Source organism: Hippoglossus stenolepis, chromosome 8 (assembly GCF_022539355.2).
Source record: "Hippoglossus stenolepis isolate QCI-W04-F060 chromosome 8, HSTE1.2, whole genome shotgun sequence".
Taxonomy (NCBI): domain Eukaryota; kingdom Metazoa; phylum Chordata; class Actinopteri; order Pleuronectiformes; family Pleuronectidae; genus Hippoglossus; species Hippoglossus stenolepis.
This window is the reverse complement of record NC_061490.1, coordinates 18,426,242-18,446,583: the sequence shown is the minus strand read 5'-3', so window position 1 is coordinate 18,446,583 and position 20,342 is coordinate 18,426,242. Positions and strand designations below refer to the sequence as shown.

The 20,342-nt window shown below is 42.7% G+C and overlaps 2 protein-coding genes across 3 annotated transcripts; one reads left to right on the top strand and one right to left on the bottom strand.

Moving 5' to 3' along the window:
* The first annotated feature begins 523 nt into the window (after positions 1 to 523).
* On the top strand, positions 524 to 8,257 carry abhd16a (abhydrolase domain containing 16A, phospholipase). Its single transcript, XM_035162664.2, has 20 exons — positions 524 to 676; positions 1,192 to 1,248; positions 1,344 to 1,410; positions 2,843 to 2,929; positions 3,187 to 3,272; positions 3,383 to 3,456; positions 3,632 to 3,739; positions 3,896 to 4,010; positions 4,094 to 4,195; positions 4,319 to 4,382; positions 4,471 to 4,520; positions 4,835 to 4,958; positions 5,069 to 5,173; positions 5,261 to 5,324; positions 5,431 to 5,487; positions 5,976 to 6,035; positions 6,129 to 6,205; positions 6,720 to 6,818; positions 6,940 to 6,986; positions 7,636 to 8,257. The coding sequence occupies exons 1-20, from the start codon at positions 578 to 580 to the stop codon at positions 7,717 to 7,719; spliced, it is 1,626 nt and encodes a 541-aa protein (XP_035018555.1). The 5' UTR covers positions 524 to 577; the 3' UTR covers positions 7,720 to 8,257.
* vars1 (valyl-tRNA synthetase 1) lies at positions 8,106 to 19,311 on the bottom strand. 2 transcript variants are annotated; one of them, XM_035162588.2, is made up of 30 exons: positions 19,210 to 19,311; positions 18,979 to 19,023; positions 18,359 to 18,714; positions 17,364 to 17,507; positions 17,030 to 17,237; positions 16,827 to 16,942; positions 16,615 to 16,690; positions 16,144 to 16,244; positions 15,924 to 16,051; positions 15,655 to 15,819; positions 15,485 to 15,566; positions 15,264 to 15,383; positions 14,876 to 14,984; positions 14,598 to 14,777; positions 14,313 to 14,437; positions 14,065 to 14,168; positions 13,804 to 13,962; positions 13,334 to 13,424; positions 13,094 to 13,199; positions 12,865 to 12,935; positions 12,138 to 12,263; positions 11,935 to 12,039; positions 11,371 to 11,518; positions 11,071 to 11,198; positions 10,649 to 10,804; positions 10,271 to 10,495; positions 10,073 to 10,184; positions 9,032 to 9,207; positions 8,595 to 8,744; positions 8,106 to 8,508 (listed from the first exon to the last, which is right to left on the bottom strand). In XM_035162588.2, the coding sequence occupies exons 3-30, from the start codon at positions 18,710 to 18,712 to the stop codon at positions 8,428 to 8,430; spliced, it is 3,846 nt and encodes a 1,281-aa protein (XP_035018479.2). In that variant the 5' UTR covers positions 18,713 to 18,714; positions 18,979 to 19,023; positions 19,210 to 19,311; the 3' UTR covers positions 8,106 to 8,427. The 2 variants fall into 2 exon arrangements, with proteins under 2 accessions (XP_035018479.2, XP_035018481.2); XM_035162590.2 differs by lacking the exon at positions 18,979 to 19,023 and having other exon boundaries at positions 19,210 to 19,293.
* Positions 19,312 to 20,342: the final 1,031 nt, after the last annotated feature.

Sequence of the window (20,342 nt, the reverse complement as noted above, 5' to 3'; positions counted from 1 at the left end):
TGACTATCATGATTATTATGATGATTAGGATTATTATTATTATTATTACTTCTAGTAGTAGTAGTAGTAGTAGTAGTAGCAGTAGCAGTAGTATCCAGACCATAAGAAAATACAAGAGCAAACGGTACCAAAGATAATCAAGTCATTTTTAATGAATGTACAATTATCCAGTATTGTATTTAAGAACAGTATTTAAGTAAATATATTTAATTTCCACCACTGTATTTACATATTATTAATATTTGTATTGGTAGTAGTTGTAGTAGTATTAAGACCATAATAAAATACAATAATTCATATATTTTTGAATACATATGAGCAGAGGTCGGGAGCATTGTACCAAAAATAATGTACAGTAATCCAGTATTGTATTTAAGTATTGTATTTACAGTATTTACGTAAATATATGTTATTTCCACCACTGCATTTAAGCATAAACATTTTTGAATACATCTTCTTGTATCACCGCTTCCTGTCTCCAATAAAGTTTTTTTCTCCACAACTAATTCTGCTGAGTGTGTTTCGCGTTTTGGATCTTTGGTCAGCGCAGGCTTCCGTACCTTCTCGTAGTGGCAGAATGGCTAGCTGGTTGTGGTTACGCTGTGTGTTAGGGCCTCATCTTCAACGAGTTCACCGCACACCGGATCAATCTCGACCCGAGGGCCGAGGGAGAAGGGTAGGAGCGTCCGAGTGTCTCTGTGTGTGCGTGTGTTTGAAAGCCGCTGTGGGAACAGAGCCGAGTTTCATGTCCCAGCGCTGCTGCTGCGACCGCGGCCCGGAAGTGTCAGGGCGTCTGTTATCGAAGCTCCGCTGTCACCGCCGCGGTCTCAGGCGCTAAATGAATGAAATGGCCGCTGCAGCTCGATCCTGACTTTAATATTCTGCTGTAACACCAACCGAGGGTTTGACTGAAGCCTGATTCACTGTTCAGTAACTTTGACGGACATGTGCTAACGGTGGCTAGTAAGCAGCTGAGGGGGAACTTCGCCCAAACGGAAGTAGAAAGGCTTTCTAAGAATCGACAACGAATAATAGCAACAACACACATGCACGTTAACTCTGGCAGGGGGGGTGCAGTTGGAATATGTATCCCTCAGACATCTTTAAGGGACTGTACCCAGTGCTACATGCCAAGCTAACGTTAGCAGGTGCAGTGCCCCCCAATAGTTAACTTTCTCTTTCTGTTTCCAGGGATGTAACTACCAACCCAGGATTCTGGAGAAACACACAGACAGCATCCTCGGCTGGGTCAGTATCTCTGTGTGATCGATCACTTCATGTGAAGCAGAAATAAGAAGTTCAGTCAGGTAATGTGTGTGTTTTTGTGTGTTTTCTCTCCCCAGGCTTCAGCTCTGTTGTCTATCTCCTACTACAGCTCCCCTCTACTCCTCTGCTACCTGTACAGGAAAGGTAGGTTGTATGATCTTTGTTCAAGGAGAGACAGATTACTTCAAATCAAATTTAATTTTTACAGCCCATATTCACAAATCACAATTTGTCTCATAGGGCTTAACAAGGTGAGACATCCTCTGTTGTTAACCCTTAATGAAGAGAAAGGAAAAACTACAAAAAACTCTATTAACAGGGGAGAAGAACCGTAGAAACCTCAGAGAGAGACCCATGTGAGGGATCCCTCTCCCAGGACGCACAGAAGGGCAATAGATGCCACGTGTAACTGAGACCATCAGCAAAACAATACAGTATTTAGAACATTGATTAGAAGAAACAGTTTGTAACATAATGGAAACGTGTGTCAATGTTTAAAGTATTTGTACATAAGAAAATATCTGATAGAGATGAAGAGAGCAGCAATTTCAAATTAATTGAGGAGTTATTGTCAGTAATGCTAGAGTATGTGAGTCGGCGTATTGTATGTCAAGCAGTCTTGTTGTAAACATAGTCCACGATCAGTTGCCACCACCACCATCAGCATCCACCACCACTTGATAGTGGAAATTAGAGTGCAAACAATTCACTGGTTCCAGCTCCTCCAGTGTGAGGATATGCTGCATTTGTCTATTTTACAGCTCTGCAAATTGAATATCAGGCTTGCTCAGGCAGAACAAGTCATCAGACATCGCACTGAGGAATATACATTTATAGAAATTGTTTATTAGTTATGACATTTAATCGCGAGAGATTATGTTCCAATGATGGACCCTTTTAGTTGTGGAAAGAGACTATGGTAAATGGACTATGGACAGTACTTTTTCTGTCTTTTCAACCACTCTACTTTTCACAGTACAAGTGACCTTCATCCATTCATGCAAACATTCCTACAGTGCTTTTATATTCATACTCCGTCAAAGGTTCAGTGTCTTCCCCAAGGACACTTGAGAGTGCAGCCTGTAGGAGTCGAGGATTGAATCTCTCTACCTCCTGAGCCAAAGCCGCCCCCCTATCTCAATATGGGCTGGGTGATAATTCAATATGTCATAATTTATTGACTTTCACACATGGCCGGAATTTTTTATAGTCAAGGATTCCGAGCAGGCTGTTATGAAAAAGGTTTTATAAGTACAGGACACAGAATTTGGTTTTATGTAATGCTCATTAGAACTCAGAAATGTGGGTTCTTCTTGGGAACTGCTGTGAGGTTAATATAAATCTAAACAAGGGTATCATTCCGGTTAGATTGCACATCAATAGGAAGTAATAACGTGAGGTTTGTGTTCTAATCCTTAATGTATAATTGAGCTCTGGATATTGATATGCACGTGGTTGCAGGGCAGTTGTAAGCCTGTAAATCTTTGTATTGGTGCATGTTAATGAGGCTCGGCCCTGGCAGAGACGTGGGGGGCTGTGTAGACGTCTGTGTAACTGTTGCTGTTTGTGCTTTTAGGTTACATCTGCAGCAGTAAGTTGGTCCCAGTGGGTCAGTATTTGGGACCCGTGCTGGCGTGTCTTCTAGGAGTAGCCTGTCTAAGAGGTGAGGCTATAGATTTCAACTGACCGACGGGCTGTGACTAATTCAATAAATCCATCATCGATATGATGTTGTATAATCCTGCCCAGGCCAATAAAATGTAATCGACACTGAGTCAGTTGGACAAGGTGTACAGCCAAAAAGCATATCAAACACACCCTTGAGGCTTTGCAGCAATGTGTGTGTTTTGTGATGTGTTCTATCTGTTAATCTTTGCTTTTCCCTTCTCCTCGTTTCATCTCTCCGTTTCCCCCCCCCAGGGTTGGGGAGATGGAAGAACTCGGAGTACGTTCAGTTTATCTCTATTCTTGAAGAAACGAAAAATAATCACACTCCAGGAAATAAGGTGAGGTCTTTGAAACACGAAGTAAGAATTCACCCTGAAGACTAACTTGCTCTTTGAACTAGTTCTTCAGAATTTTACTTGGATTCTTTGTTGTTTGTTCTCTCATAAAGAAAAAACTGAGGAGTTACGACTTTGACTTCTCACACTGGCCTTCAGATTTCAGCTGGACAGAAGTCAGCAATCCGTACGTTTTCGCTCTTGTATCCATTATATCCAAATTGCCTTGTGTTCGCTGTAATTCTTTTTAAAAAAACAAGTTAATTCACTGTACTGTGAAGTTAACTGCCTGAATCCACTGAATGTCAAATGGTTTGCGGCTCCTTTGTTTCATTGTAAGCCTTTGACTCTTTGTGTGACAGGAAACTCTCCAAAGCTGGTGTTTCTCTGCTGAAGCCCGAGCCCAGATTAAGAGGAGCAGCAGACAGTATCCTCAACTCTGTGCGCACTCTACCATGTCACATCATCAGGTAAACGCAGTTCATACAGCAGGACCCCAAAATACAGGCAGGAGAGGATTGCATCTTATTTCACCCTTGTCTTCTCATCACTTTTTTTCCAGTAAAATACAAAGTATGTGTTCAATGGTGCAACGATGTCATCAAGTCTACTCTCTTCCTCTGCAGTTTTCTTATTGTTCACACATTCGGGAGGAGGATGCTGTATCCTGGCTCTGTGGGTTTACTGCAGAGAGCCATGAGGCCCATGCTCCAGCAAGGCCAGGCTAAGCTGGTCGAAGAGGTAAACACATACACACCTTTGAGCTGTCGATACTCCTTTTAATAAATACCTTTCACCATCAATTTCCCTCCATTTTGTCACAGTTTGATGGCCAAAGGAACAAGCTTGTGGCTTGTGATGGGAATGAGATCGACACAATGTTTGTGGACCGAAGGAGAGACGGGGAACCAAACAGCCAGACTCTGGTAAATGTCTCCAATGATTTCATGTTTTTTGTGTCTTGGGCAAATTCCAGGGTCCAACAAAACTTCTGTTTTACATGAAACGCATTACAGACTGTTCCTAAAATGTAATGAATTGTGCCACAGGTCATCTGCTGTGAGGGGAACGCTGGCTTCTATGAGGTGGGCTGCATGAACACTCCACTGGAGGGTGAGGGATAGTTTTATATTAATGTTCTATTAGTCTGAAACGGTTGTATTTGACTCAGATTGAAAGCCTCTGTTGATGTGTTTTGTAGGTGGCTACTCTGTGCTGGGCTGGAACCACCCAGGCTTTGGAGGCAGTACGGTGAGCAGTGTTGTCACAGTTAATGCCACATCTAAAGCTAAACCGGCATCAGATTACTGTGCGTGTGTGTTTGCACGCAGTTTCACTTAGTCTGAACAAACAATGCGAAAATGACAGGATGTCGACATTCTGGTTTCGGTTTGACAGAATTGCCCAAGAGGGCCGTTAGAGTGCCATTGTAGATAATATCAGTGGAGTGGAATAAAAGATTGTAAAGCTGTTAACCCTTTAGAGGTACATGTTGTCCTACAGTTTGTGGCTTGAGTGTTATGCCTGATTTTTTCTTTTATTTCCCACTTGGATTTATTTGCCAGGGAGTACCATTACCCCAGAATGAGGCCAATGCCATGGATGTAGTGATCCAGTTCGCGACACATGAACTGGGCTTCCAGCTCCACGACATAGTCATATATGCCTGGTCCATAGGAGGATTCACAGGTACACAAGAACAAGACATGATCAGCGTGTTAATGCTGTAAATGTGACTCATCCTATTCTGCTCGTTCCTACTCTTCATTTTCTGTCCCTCTTTCTCGCCATTCCCCCAGCCACCTGGGCCATGATGTCATACCCAGAGGTCCAATCAGTAGTGTTGGACGCCTCGTTCGATGATCTCCTGCCTCTGGCCCTCAAGGTCATGCCCAACAGCTGGAGTGAGTCCTAGAGGTTAAAGGTCATGAACTTAACTCTGCGTCTGCTAGTTTTATTTCAATAACTGAGACCTCTGTGTTCTCCCTCAGGACCGTTGGTGCAGCACACAGTCAGGCAGTACATGAACCTGAACAACGCAGACCAGCTTCTCAAGTGAGTGGGAGAAGTTTATAGTGAAACTAATCATCATAAGAATATGATGATGCATCATTGAACAATATAATGTGGTGAATGACTCATACGACTCCTCTTCCTCAAGATACCAGGGACCAGTCCTGCTGATCCGGAGAACTAGAGATGAGATCATCACCACAACGTAAGTCCCCACAGTGCGTCTGTCAATCATCTCTCAGTAAATATAGCAGCACAGTGCATTTTATTGTTTGTGAAACATTATGTGCAATTTGTGCAGGAAGTGTTTTCACAAAGTGTTTGGATTAGATTAAAATGTTACCAGAAGCTTGTAAAACTCGCACCTGAAAGGTTTTATGACATTCACTGTTGTGCAAAGCTATTTACAACTGCCTCAACAAACTTCAACTGATAAGATGATGAGCTTAGAGTAAATGTTTATTCTGAAGTACCTTCCTTTTAAACATTCACAGCAAAGATCTATGAATGGTGTTTTCAGTAAGAAACTATTGTGCTGAATGCTACAGAATAACTAGAATGTCCCTCAGTAGAGAGCATACCTCTAGCAACAGTCCCCTTATGAAACTACATTTACATTCACCAGATCCAGGTTTTTATTTCAATCTTAAATTTCACACACTCATATCAATCCCCTGCTTTTCTAAAATCAAGTCCAGAGGACGTCATGTCCAACAGAGGCAACGACCTCCTGCTCAAACTGCTCCAGTTCAGGTGAGTCTCATCAATGTTTAATCTCAATAGTCAACAACTTTTGCTTCTGCTCAGTTTACTTGGACTTGCCGAGTGACATGTTCTCCTGTGCAGGTACCCTAAAATAATGACGGATGAAGGGATCAGAGCTGTCAGACATTGGCTGGGAGCCTCCAATCCATTAGAGGAAGGTGAGTGTGTTCACACCATTTCATAGACTGTATAAAGAGATGGACAACATGGCAGATTCCCAAAAGTGGAGCCAAAGCTTCTCAATCACCCCCTGGTGGCTGGCTGCAGTAAGGGTCATAAATCGCGCCTCATCCATGTTAGTGGATGGGTCATGTCACAAACAAAAACAAATTTAGATTTTCTCAACGATGGTTTTAAGTAGCTCTCGTCACACTGATGTATGTTCAAGTGTTGATTGTTGCAGTAGGTTTGGTTTTAATTAGTTGCTATAAAACATGACAGGGAGAATTTGCTACTGTGGCTCCATTCCCCGATCACTACTAAGCAAACTCTGCCATTTGGGCTTCATTTTTGGATTGCGGGAGGAAGTGGCGATGTGTTGTCTATCTTAATATAAAGTCTATGGTTGGATTCATTAATTTATCCTTTCAACTCTGTCAGGTTAGTGTAGAACAGAATAAACGAAAGGCAAAGCGCAGCAGTGTGTAACACCAGCTCACTCTTGCCCTGCAGCATCTGTGTACAGTGGTTACGAAGTGGACGACGACTGGTGTGTGTCTGTGCTGCAGTCGTATCAGGCGGACGGAGATGTTTTGTTTCCATGGAGTGTTGGTAAGCCCCAGGTCCCTTTCACATTTAATAGGCAAATAGAACTTCACACAGCACGGCCCTCGTAGCTACATGTATCACCTCAGTGTTCCTATCTGCTCTGACACACTCTTACTGTTACCAGGTGAGGATATGACTCTGGAGGGAAGGCGGCAGCTGGCTCTCTTCTTGGTAAGGAAATGATCTATTGTCAACCATGCTCTCCATCTCAGTGGGGACACTAGTTTTTCTTCCTGTCTGGGTTAAAGGGCAGCCACCTGTGGTCTTTATCTCATCATCCTGAAACAGGTTCTTGCACATACTCTGGTTCTTCCCTTCGCGCGTCCAAAGTCTAATTTCCTTTTCTTCAATAAGCCCCCATTTTTCTTGCTTTAGGCTTACCTTCCCCTTTCTCTCACACTCCACACACAAAAAAAAAAGGAAAACGTATCACAGCTACTCGCAGACATCATTACCGCTGAGAAACACTTTCCCGGTTGCCATAGCAACCAGTTCACCTGTGCTCTCAGGTTGACGGGTGTAATATATTTCACCACGCTCAGCTTATTGAAGTCATTTAACATCAAACAAGAGGAGTGCCATCAATTACAGCTAATGCTATGCTTTCCCTCCCTGGGTAATGCCTTCTGAATTGGACTTTATTCACCTCCCCATGTAAACCCTTAAGAGATGGGAGAGATATGCCGGCAGTGAGCCAGACACACCGAACCTAATATAATCAAGTTCTGCACTTTTTGTTCATTGCCCTCCCACACCTCTCATTCTCAATTCCTCCTCCGTCCCCACTCTTTTTTTCTCTCTCTCTCTCTCTCTCCCCAAGGCACGGAAGTACATGCGAAACTTTGAGGCAACACACTGCACTCCTCTCCCCGCCTCCGAGTTCCACTCACCCTGGAGACTGTAAAGAAAGGAGGTGGATGGATGAGAGGAAAAGAACAGCATAGGATTTGGACGGCCTGCGGTCAGCGCGTGTTCCTGGCATGTTGTGAATGTATTACTGTGATTTCTCCTCCCTGCAAGACAGATTTATTGTCATATATTGCTGCTGTGGTGGCTTCTGAAAAGATCTGGTCTAATCTAACCCGGCCAAAAACTTGTATATTATGGTTCATCTTTTCTTTTTAAGGTTAGTTAGTGTTTAGTCATTTTTTTAAGTGTTAGTCTCCTCAAAAAGAAAAGGATGCATTTGAAGTAAATGCACAAGCCATCACTCACTCCTTCCATTGTTCCCTCTTTGGCTGTATTTGCAAAGAAATACCTGGAGTAAACAAATACACAACCACAAGTTAATAGAAATAATGATGAAGTTTAATCTTTAAAAATGCAGCCAGACAGTTTAGGCTTTTCAGGTTTTATTTTTTTTTCTGTGGCCACTATCTTTCTGAACAGAGCTATGCTCAAACATGTTCTATTAAATAAGCGAAATAAAATGTTTGACATAAGGGACTGAGTTTGTTTGTTGCTTGATGAAAGGGTTCAACAAATTGCACATAATATACTCTCACTAAAGACAATTTTCCCATCTTAAGAGCTTTATTGAATTCCCCTCATAATATGATCAACTTGAAAAATTAATATGAAAAAGTTGAAAGAAATCCTGATGAAACCTCACTCAGGGGGAAGGTTGCATCATTTTTCTGAAGTTGTCCACGGCCTCCGTCACTTTCTCAAGTTCAGTTTGACTCTGCCGTAGCTGCGGAGAAAAGGAAGCGATTATTTACCAGGAGTTCACATCTTTGCACCCGGAGAAACCCTGCGGGTTAAATAAATTTCTCCCACCTTCTCTGCATCCTGCTCCTGCACCTTCGTTGGCACCTTCTCCTTGTAGTCGCTCTTCGCTATTTTTTCTCTCAGTTTCTCCATCTGTTTCTCCAAGTCGCCTTTCTTTGTCATTAGCTTCGCCACTTCCTTCTCCAAATCAATGAGACCCTGGGGGAATTAAAGATGAAGTGAAATTAATGACAAATGAATATTACAAATCTGATTATTTCAGGGGAAACAGTGGAGCAGACCTAGTTTAATAGTATTCCTATCATATGTGCCTTGATTACTAAAGAGTAAGGTACATTTATACTCTTAACACTTATTCAGATTAATTTAACTGATGTGGAACCTTAAGATCAAATGATATACGACTAAAGTCCCCCCCACTAATCTATTTGCACATCACCGATGAGAGGGTACCAAACACAGTCCAGCAGGTCACCGGCCCTCACCTTGAGCATAAGGTTGACAGTACATCTGTCAGAGGCAATAGCCACAGCACAGCCTTCTGGGACGGGCTGGTTAGTTGTCAGAGGGATGATGGCCTGAGAATGCGACAAGGTCTGAATCTGCAGACAGTACTGCTGCACCAGGGACGCAGTAGCAGAGTCTGTGCACTCGAGGTAGCCTGCGAGAGACGGGTGCCAAGTGAAGGTTAGGCGTCATTTAATTATTTAAATAACAATATACATTAAAGATTCAATACACTGATTGTTCTACTGAGACCATTAGTGTGAAGAGAAGAGAAACAGTTTAATATGTCACATGAAATGACTGCAGTAACAGGGAGTAACTGATGTGGTGTGGAGTTTTGTGTTTCTTATTTCCTGCGTAACATCATACACAAAGTTACAAATTTGAGGTGGAGGAAGTTTTCAGGCTTCAAGTAGAAGTAATAAAACCACAAAGTCAAAACACTGTTACAAGTAAATAAACAATGTCAGTAAAATTGACTTCCTTAAAGGCCAAAAATAAAAGTACTCCAACACTAACAGTATCCCCTGTTAGTGTAACATTACACATGACTGTTGTTACTGATGCATTATTGTGTAAACAGAATTTCATTGTTGTAGTTTCGAGGTGGAGCCAATTTTAACTACTCTTCATGCTGCTCAGTAGTTCAATCTGATTTAATGCTGCTTGTTTATAAACTCAACATGTTTGTTATATCAACTCTTAGAAGTCTTAGAACCCGACCGAATTATCATTTAACAATTAAAATCAGCTGATATGAGCCTTTAACAAACATATTGGTATATGTATCTGCTCATAACATTATCAGTTCAGTAAATGTACTTAAATACTATACATCACTTATTATATTCGTCAGGGCAAAGAACGAGACGATCCTGCAGTGTTTTCATCAAAAGAGGGGTTGAGTAAAACGTTATGAAGAGCCATTATGAGACGACCATAATATCTAATAGAGATGAAGCACAGTTGGCCTTGAAAGTAAATGTAATTTAGAGTCATTTTTGTGTGTAATAACTTACAGTCAGCTCGGGTCTTGTTCAGGTTGTAGTCAGATCTGAGTGAGCGGATGGTCTTGATCACAGTCATCACAAACTCCATGTCACGGTCGACCTCATCACTTTGCCAGCAGAACTACAATGAATGAGATTAAAACGTATGACTCCCAAAGAGTTTGTATAATGTTGAGTTTTAACACAAGCCTCTGTTCTCAAACTCACCTCCTCGTTGTCGGGGTAGGACGTGACACTGATGCTGGGGGGGTCAGTCTGAGGTCGTCTTCGTGGAAGCCTCTGGTAGAGCTCCTCAGTGACAAAGGGCATCACGGGAGCGAGGAGGCGCAGACCGACCTCTAAACAGGTGTAGAGGCTCTGTCTGGAAACCAGGGCTCGTCTCTGGCTGGCCTCGTCTTCCTCAGCTTTACTGAACACTGGTTTCAAACTTTCCTGGGGATTAAGAGGAGGAGGACCAGAGGATATGAGAGAAAAGTAGTGGAATGCTTCATTTAAGACACCATTTGCAGAACTTTTTACATTTCCTCACAAAATCTTTGTACGGTAAATGAACCTTGGCTGCGCGCTGGTCTGAATGGTTCTTACCAGGTAGACATCACAGAGCTCGTACAGCCAGAAGTTGTAAATGGCGGTGGTGATGCCAGGGAAGTCGTACGATTTGAAGCCGGCGTCACAAAGGCCGACAGCAGCGCTCAGTCTCGACAGAATCCACCTGTCTGACACACTCTCCTCTCCACACAACTGGGAGGAAACCACGGCAGAGAGGAAATGTTCAGATTCAGTAAACATGACACTTGTACTCGTTACCTCCCAGATGTCAACATGTACAAGCCTATGAATACAAAACAGGGCAGCATATACCCACAGACCAATACTGAGAAAAATACTGTTTTACTAAGCATTTACGTGCTCAAAATAAGTCTTGTATGTCACTGGATGAATATAAAAAATGTGGCGCAGTCTTTCCTTATGTTGTTTGTGTCCTTTATCTCTTCCCCTGGCCTCACCTGGGCTTTCTCTGACGGCACAAAGTTGTCTCCCAGACTCTTCATGGCGAACTTGACAGCGTTCCACAGCTTGTTGCAGAAGTGACGGTAACCCAGGATGCGGTTGACATCCATGTTGATGTCTCTGCCTGAGGGACACAAAAAGGAACAAACGATCATTCAGTATGCATTAAAACCTGACGGGACTGAAATGCTGTTTTTCCAGTGTTTTGATATGTTTTGTGAATTTAAAGCAGAGATCCAGGCCGCCGGCAAAACAGGGGAGAGGGTGAGAGCCACAGAAAAAACAAACAAGTTCACCTTGGCTTGTGTAGGCACACAGGGCAAAACGGAGAGCATCTGTGCCACACTCTGGGATGCCATTTGGATAGTCTGACTTCTGGCCCTGCTTTGCCTTCTCCACCTCCACAGGATCCAAGTTGCTGTCTGTCAACTGGGCATGAAGACCCTGGAGGGTAGAGAGAATAAAGTAGAATGTCACCACTGAAAAATAAAACAATGTGTGGTCTTGGGAACGAGAAGCCCCTCTCGGCTGCGTCTTGATGCCTTAATTGGACGGACAGGAAAGGACCTTGTGAGGAAAAGTTAAGGTTAGAGTGCAGTTTACTACAAGTCCTTCAGTGCCCTCTAGAGGACAGTTCTGCAATCTCTGACGGAGCAGTTCTGCCTCCAGCTGGTGGAGAGATTGATGGCCTCAATAAAAGCTTGTTGGAAGCAGAAAAAGGTGCTTAATAAAGCTTACACAAGAATATTGGCCCCAGAGGAGCAATGAGTGTGTGGCGACCGTGTTTAAAGACAACTCAAATGGGAGACAGGGAAGACTGCGTGTGTCTGAACATGCATCAAATTGTGTTAAGGATTTACCTCCAGGGAGATTCCTGTAATGACATCCAGGGGGTCAATGACGTTGCCTAGAGACTTGCTCATCTTCCTTCCGTGGGCATCCCTCACCACCGCATGCAGATAAACCTGTGAAAAAAAAAAATCATCAGAGTCACGTCCAGTTAATGAAACGAAAATCAGATCCTGTGCTACGTTGCGGTTTTGACAGTTTTGATTGGTCTCACCTCTTTGAAGGGCAGCTTGCCCGTCAGTTTGAGGCCCATCATCACCATACGAGCGACCCAGAAGAACAGGATGTCGTGGCCCGTCTCCAGCAACGTGCCGGGGTAGAACACATTCAGGTCCTGGTTCTAAAGGAAGACCACAACATTTATGACGGAAATACACTGGTTGATTGATTGATACATTGATGAGCACTGTTTTTATATTAACACTTTAAAATGTTCTGACGTGGACAAAAAACAGATCATCACAGTTTACGCCAGATGCAACATATGTAGGGATATACTCCTAAGACCTGCTTCTCCCTTTAGAGACAGATTAGTGCACATTTTTACCATGTCATCATTTTAAAGAAATGTGACTGTTCAAATGCATTCGCTAAAAGGCTTGTGGGAAAATAAATTGTCAGCCATTGGCGTTTAAAGCAATGACTGACGATCTAAGCGACGAGAGTGACAGCGTAAATATGTTCATGAACTTCAGGTAAAAAGCAACGATTTACAATGAAAGCCAAATTCAGGGTGAGATATTAACATTTTTGTAAATGTTGGAAATTCCATCAGCCTTTCAGGTTTTAGAGAGGTTGTTTTCAAACAATCTTTAGGATTTAGAGTTTGTTCTAGTTCTGCACCTTATGTTAGCGTTTTGATAATAGTAATATCGACTGCAGATAGACAGAGCAAAGTGCCCTTCGTGTCAGTAGAAAGTTGATAGACCTCAGTCTTTTACCTCATTAGGCCAACCGAAGATAGAGAAGGGGAAAATGCCAGACGAGAACCAAGTGTCCAGAACGTCCTCATCTGAAACGCAGGAACAAAAGTTATCTGATCTGTATAAAAGCAGGTTAGAATTAATTCAATTAGGTGAATCTGTGATGTGGCATAACATGAACCGATTAAATAATTTTTATGGTCATTGTGGTGATGAGATCGCTGAATGAGAAGCTGTTCTATCTCACCCTGTCTGAGGGCGATTTTGTCAGCAGACACATTAAAGCGTTTTGCTGCCACGTTTCTGGCCTCCTCCTCGGATCTCCCACTCACCCAGTAGTGACCGTCCATGTCCTAAAGAACAAGGAAAAAAAATCAAAAAGAGAGGAATTAAATAAAGGAAACTAACGAAAACATACAGAATGAGACACAAAGACCTTTTATCTGTCATCTGAAAAGCTTCACACTAGCAACAGACATGGTCTTACCTCTCCTGGTTTCACAGAGGGATCATTGACAGTGACGAAGTAAGCAGGGATACGATGACCCCACCACAGCTGTCGAGAGATGCACCAGTCCCTGAGAGGAAGATGGATGGATACGACCTGAAGAAGCACTCACTGCACACTTGATAATTCACAATAATCTTTTGCCTAGAGCTGAAATCAGTCGATTCCTTTGACCAGTTGATCAACAGAAGATTAATCAGCAACAATTTTGATAATCAATTCATAATTTCTGTGACTTTGAATTTAGCAAAAATGCCAAAACATTCATTGAGGATTTGCAGCTTTACTTTCTCTTATGTGACGGTAGATTTAGTAACTTTAGGTATTTGAATATCTTTTTGAATACCTGACCAATACCGCATTGTGTAATCTGTTGTGTAGTTTTTGTGTAATCTAACTGAGATAAAAACAAACAGATGAAACATAACCTTGTTGTTGGAGGTAATTACCTGATGTTGTCCAGCCAGTTGAACCACGTCTTGAGGTGGTGATCAGGGATGATTTTGAGTCGTCCCTCTCTGACGGAGTCAGCGGCCTCCTTCCCCATCTCTCTGCAGTTCACGTACCACTGTGGCTTCAGCAGCGGCTCCACGATGTCCTTGGAACGACTGATGGAGTAGATGCACATTGTGGCTTAAAAGATGATCCTGAATAGGTTGAATAAAACCTAAAACACAAAATAACTTATTCACACGCAAGGTTAACTTTACCTGCAGACTGGAACAACCATGGGATTATCTTTAATCTCTTTAAACTGGCCTCGATCCTTCAGAGCCTGCAGCACCGACTTCCTGGCCTCAAAACGCTTCATGCCCTGGGGGACAGAAAGAAGATTCAAAAATGAAAGATGAAGAAATAAAACTGCTGCACCTGGCAAACTACAAAGAGGGATGACTTTCAGTGTCACAGTGGAGATACACTCATTGCAGGGGGGAAGGACGATAATGAGACAGTGTACCAGGAAGGGAGGAGGCACATTAATGAGCAGGCCATTCTCGTCCAAGATGTTGATGAAGGCCAGATTGTGTCTCTCTCCAACCTCGTAGTCATTATGGTCATGAGCCGGGGTGATTTTGACAGCGCCTGAATAGAAAATGGTGCAGAGGGACATGAGAGGTAGACAAGAGAAAAAAACAACAACAGCCATAATGAGGAAAAGTGACTTGACGATTTGTAACGATTACTCATTCACAGCACAATCTAGACCGACAGACAGCTCGTCTTCTCCTGTAACAACGTCTACCTGTTCCAAAGCTAATGTCCACAAAGTCATCAAAGACGATCGGCATCTTTCGGTCACAGAAGGGATGCAGCACCATTTTCCCCTTCAGATGCTGGTATCTGGGGTCAGTGGGGTGGACAGCCACAGCCGTGTCTCCCAGCATCGTCTCAATACGAGTCGTGGCCACAATCACCTCCTCGTCTACGGAACCGAAAAGAGGAAGAACGGAACAGAATTACTCACGTGGAACAAGATGTCTTTGTTCAAAATGTTTTGTTTTGATCCACGAGCTCACGCACCTGAACCATCGACCTTGTAGGCGAACGACACCAGGACCCCGAACTCCACTTTCTCTTTGTAACCAGGTACAGGCAACAGAGTCCTGCCGGTGAGCTCCTTCTTATCCACCTGCAAACCAATCACAGGGTTTAATCAAGAGAGGCCACCATGAGAGACTGTTTGAATCTGTCTGTTACAGTCTGCTTACAGGGTTAATGAAGTAGGGCTAACTGCCAACACACCGACTATGAGAACCAACTGCTCGCTTACATCCCAGACAAAACAGATAATAGTGTGCTGAATAATTTCTGTGACTTTTTATTGTACCGACTGTGATAAGATAAACAGGTAAGACTGATTGATATTTAACCAAAATGCTTAAATCAAAGAGTTAAGTAAATAACTTGCCTCTATGTCAGAGATGGCTGAGTTCAGTGAGCAGGACCAGTTCACCAGCCTCTTGCTCCTGTAGATCACTCCATCTTCATGCAGGCGGATAAAAGCCTCTTGGACGGCATAGGAAAGTTTCTGGAGGTAGAAAAAATGATAAAGACGTGAGAACAAGGAATAATTCATTAAAAGTGTATTCAAATAGGTTCAGGGATTTTATAGAAGAAAAACAAACTCACAGTGTCCATGGTGAAGCAGGCTCGGTCCCAGTCCAAAGTGGAGCCAAGTTTCTTCAGCTGGTGGTAGATCCGGTCTCCTTTTCTAAAAAGGCAAAACAGCCAAGTTTGTATTGCATTTTTATTCCAGTATTGTTCACACATTTAGAGCTTTCACATCTTCCTCAACTCACTCATTCTTCCACTTCCAGATTTCCTCAATGAAGTTTTCCCTGCCCAGGTCATGGCGGCTCAGACCCCTCTCCCTCATCAGCTTTTTTTCCACCACCACCTGGGTGGCGATGCCAGCGTGGTCACAGCCCGGGTTCCACAGGGTGGTCTCGCCTCGCATCCTGTGCCTGGAGAAAAGCAAAGCATTTCAAACATGCGGTCGACAAATGCAAGAGTCTTATTAAATAAATGACTATTTCAAGGTTACTGCGAACAGTCCATCTGAGGCTACCATCTGGTGAGACTGTCCTGAATGGCGTTGGTGAGGGCGTGACCCAGGTGAAGTGAACCAGTCACGTTAGGTGGAGGGATGCACATCATGAAGACGCCACGAGGGTTCGGCTCACTAATGCTCTTCCTCTGCAGAATGTAGAATGAGAGAGAAACATGTGGTTATCAATGAAAAATGTGACATTATGTCAATGTAGTGAGGGGGGGGGGGGGTTTCTTACCCCATACTCAGGCTTGAAGAATCCCTGCTTCTCCCACCATGAATACCAGGCGGCCTCCACATACTGAGGACTGTAGGCATCAGGAAGGGGGCTAACGACATCTAACACCAGCAAAGAAAAATAGAAGGTTTTAAAAAAGGGCCTGGAGCTAATTGTGATACATGTATTCATATTACAGAGCGTGTGAAATGTCTTAGTTATGTATTAGTTATTATAAATGTTATAACATGCTGTGTGTTAACTTTACGCAGCCGACTAAAACAATTATCCCCTCCTGAGTCTTCAGTAGTCTGTAAGAAATCCATTTGTGCAATCATCTGCACAGCAGCTCTCTTAGAAGTTAATGTCTTTTAGAGGCTGAATGCTTCTGTTTTCCAGTCGATGTAGTGACCATAGCAGCTTCCCACCACAGTGATGTTGAGTGTATACCTCTATTACATAGAATCCCATCTTCCCATTGTGATTAATCACCTTTTTTCTCCCCGGGAGGAGTGGGGACGCTGTATGTGATCACACCCAACTCTTTCTTTTCAGGTTTGGCTTTTTTCTGTAGAAAGAAAAAACAGTCCACATACAAACTGCTATCAAGCAACCCATGTAAATATCTGTTTAATCGATTTCTGTCCATGTTTACGTTTTCAAACTTGCACCAATTTTCTTCTGTTTTTGTCAGTTATCTTTACCTCTGTTGGGGGCAGTGTCTTTTTCTTCGCCTCCATGTCCTTTTTCTGTTGGAACTTTTCCAGCTTTTCTTTCTTCTTTGCGTCCTTCTTCAGCTGAGCTTCTGTCTTTGGAGGACCTGAGGAAGAAAATGTCCCGGATAATCAGACTGATGTTTACAAAAAAGAAAGAAATATCCATTAACTGTAGCACAGAGCCTCCTGACCATTAGCTGTGGCATCGGCAGAGTCAGCAGCAGGACTGGCATTAGCAGTTTTAGCCTCTGTAGCAGCGTTCGTCTTCAGTGTAACCGGCACCATTTTCTCACACAGAGTGATCTTCCCCAACACCTTCAGAAACTGTGGCTGATTGATGCAGGTTGTAAACCACCTGGTAACATTGCTCAAAACTTTCCTGTCCGACGGCTCCAGTGCCTGAAAAGAAAATATGATCACAATATGATAGGCTGATTTATTCAAACTAAGATATCAGGCTTGGAGACAATAAGCAACTATGTGGGACAACCTGTAACACAACAAGTTGTTGGACAGCATACTTACATATTTGAAAGGTAGAAGAACCGCTGTAGCTACAGCCATGTCAGCCAAGGTGACATTCTCTCCCACCAGGAAGGTTCTGGGTTCCAGTGCCTGATTGAGAACCTTAAGAACGCGAAGCAACTCTGCACGAGAGCTATGCTGCAGCTGAGAATGCACAAGTCAAACAGTCTCATCATCTCATCTCACCAGAAAAAAAACAACATACAAATGTCTATGACCCCAATCAGACCATCTGTCCTGAGAGATATGATCACAAGTGGAAAGTGAAAGTGATAAGTACAGATCTGAATGCACCCAAATCTGGAATGTGTCCTGAGATACAATCACTCAAACTATATTCAGAGTTGGTCTGTGTGGCCACATTGTTTTAACTGTCTGACAACTAATCTGTCCTGGGCCACAAATGAAGATGAATGAGAATTAATCTGTTTTTTTTTGTTCTCTTCTTAGTGCTCATACTTTGGTTTGTGGCCACCAGCACAATATCAACACTGACAATCACATATTGATTGATACTTTTCTTAAATTGGTCAAAGATTTCTTTACACAACAGCTGCATGAAATTCATTTAACTCCTCCTGACTCAACTCTCTCTATCTTCCTCTCTCTTGCTTGCTCTGACACACACACACACACACACACACACACACACACACACACACACACACACACACACACACACACACACACACACACACACACACACACACACACACACACACACACACACACACACACACACTACACCTGTCTATGCAGACTGGGAAAAAAAAAACATAATTTTGTCGTCGCAGACAGAAATTACTTACATGTTTTTTTACAAATAGAGCAGGGAAGTAAGATTCGATCACAGGAGACACATTCAGGACCCATTTTGACTCCAGGTGTAAAAAGCCACGCACTTAATGCTGTGCACTTGTGATGGGATCTCTCAGGACAGATGTTAATACCAGGTCTGATCAGGGCCACAGTAAGAATTTGGATACTCCTCTCACCTTCTTATCCACTGCTATCACCCCCATCAGCGGGAAGACCACAGCACAGGACACAGGAGTGAGCTCATTGTCCGCAAAGCTGAGCCACTGCCACACCAGGCTCTGTTCTTTGGTATCGCCACCAGCCCTCTTCCCCTGAAATGCCAGGTACCAGGCCACAGCGCTGGCCCCGCTCAGGACAGAGTCCCCCTCCCCGGCTCCCAGCACCAGGGTGGGTCTGGAGCGGGCATTCAGGGACGCAGGAGGGTCCTCAGTGATGGTCCGAGGGCGAGAGGTCGGGCTGAACTCTGCAGCCAGGAGGGCCAGAAGGCTCCTGAAGTCATCGGGGTGAGGGGACACATAGAGAGTGGCCATCTCTGGTGGAGAAACAGAAAGGTTGGACAAGGTGAACAAGGTGATTCTGACTCAGTTCATTTCCTTTGTGCTGCCAGCTCTGCAAAACAAATATGCCTGGCATGCCAATAATAACATGGTGGGTGTGTTAGTGTTGTTTAACATGTGAGGCAAAGTGAAAGAAGGTTGCTAGATGTGTAAACAAACTGGTTTAAACGTATTAAAGAAATCAATGTTCGCTCTACAACATCGTTTCCAAGTGTCCGAACGATGGCTTCGATGTTTACCTGGTTTCACTTTCTGTGGAGTTGGTTTCCGTCAACTGTCAAAGCCTGGAAAGAAGAAGTCCCTAACAGGTTAGTTAGCTTTAGCTAATGCCACTAACTAAAACCCGACTTTGGTACAAACCATGAGCTTAACGCGTCTCTATGCACAAAGTCTTCGTTTCAAAGTTGTTCTAAGTATCAATCTTTAAAAAGACATATTGCTTGTTGTTGAACATGATTTGTTCTCCATACCTTTGAATGAGACGTCAGCTTACGTTAGCAGACACGACCAAGCCACATGAGTTCCCTCCGCCTCCTGCGTCTGATGCAAGAAACGACTTCCGGGTTTCAATCGCTACTTCCGTCAACAAACGGAAGTCTGTTAAAGTTAGATTATTTTAAACTATAAAAGAACATCAACATGTGGTGTAAAAAATAAAGAACACAGCCTTTATTTTTGTGTCATTAACAAAATATATCAAATGTATTCCAAGATAAAGTAATTTATTGTGCAGAAAGACATTGTAATGGAAAATTCCACTGATCAATGTCTTAATACTGTTTTGACTGTTTTCTGTGCACTTAGCTGATGCAACATCAATGTCTTCCACCTCCTGTTGACCTTTATTTGTGCAACTATGTGCTGGATTTGATTCCTCTTTTTGTAACAGTGATGCCAGATAGCAGACGGTTCTATCTGCTTTCTGTTTTGTTACCTGTTTATCACATTGTATAAAAACCTTCCTTTTTAACTTCTCGGGGTTGCACTCTGAGCCATGTTGCTGGCTGTGTAACCCTCTGCAGAGCTAATAATTAAAACTCTAAGGCAACTCCGGTCTGAGAAACTCATTATTTCAAATCTCATGATAAATTTCCACGACGACATCTATAATATTTACTCTTGAACAATTATTAATATGGCTTTTATGTTAGTATGGTAAGTATGTAAAAGCTGAGGGCAGCTGTTTAAATTAGTCTCCAGTGTTTGTCTCATTCACAAAAAGATATCCTATATCATAAGATATAATTTTTGCATGTAAAAGAAATGAAGTAGAGTTGCATAAATGGAAATATTCATAAAAGTACATCAACATTCTAATTTAACATAATCACATGGTTTGCTTCAGCAAAAGAAGCATGTAACTTTGTAGAAATACTCTATTACAAGGAAAAGTCCTTCTCAGCCAGATGTATTTATATCAATACATGAACAAGTTTTTATGGTGAAGAAAAATAACGATATGATTTTTATATTCTTGTATCATTATATTAATTAGCTTTAATTGTTGCACTTCATTGAGCTGGAGAAGCTGCCTATTTTAAATACATTACATTCTTTTTTTGTAGTTTAATCTGTAACAATAGGTCATATTTTCTAAACTGAT

Excerpts from the sequence above, each read along its gene's own strand:
- abhd16a (XM_035162664.2), top strand. The coding sequence starts at position 578 with ATGGCTAGCTGGTTGTGGTTACGCTGTGTGTTAGGGCCTCATCTTCAA. Across the intron at positions 1,411-2,842 it reads CTGCTACCTGTACAGGAAAG|GTTACATCTGCAGCAGTAAG; the intron begins GTAGGTTGTATG and ends TTGTGCTTTTAG. Across the intron at positions 6,036-6,128 it reads CTCAAACTGCTCCAGTTCAG|GTACCCTAAAATAATGACGG; the intron begins GTGAGTCTCATC and ends TCTCCTGTGCAG.
- vars1 (XM_035162588.2), bottom strand. The coding sequence starts at position 18,712 with ATGGCCACTCTCTATGTGTCCCCTCACCCCGATGACTTCAGGAGCCTT. Across the intron at positions 13,425-13,803 it reads AACTGGCTGGACAACATCAG|GGACTGGTGCATCTCTCGAC; the intron begins GTAATTACCTCC and ends TCTTCCTCTCAG. Across the intron at positions 13,200-13,333 it reads CCTCTGTGAAACCAGGAGAG|GACATGGACGGTCACTACTG; the intron begins GTAAGACCATGT and ends CTTGTTCTTTAG.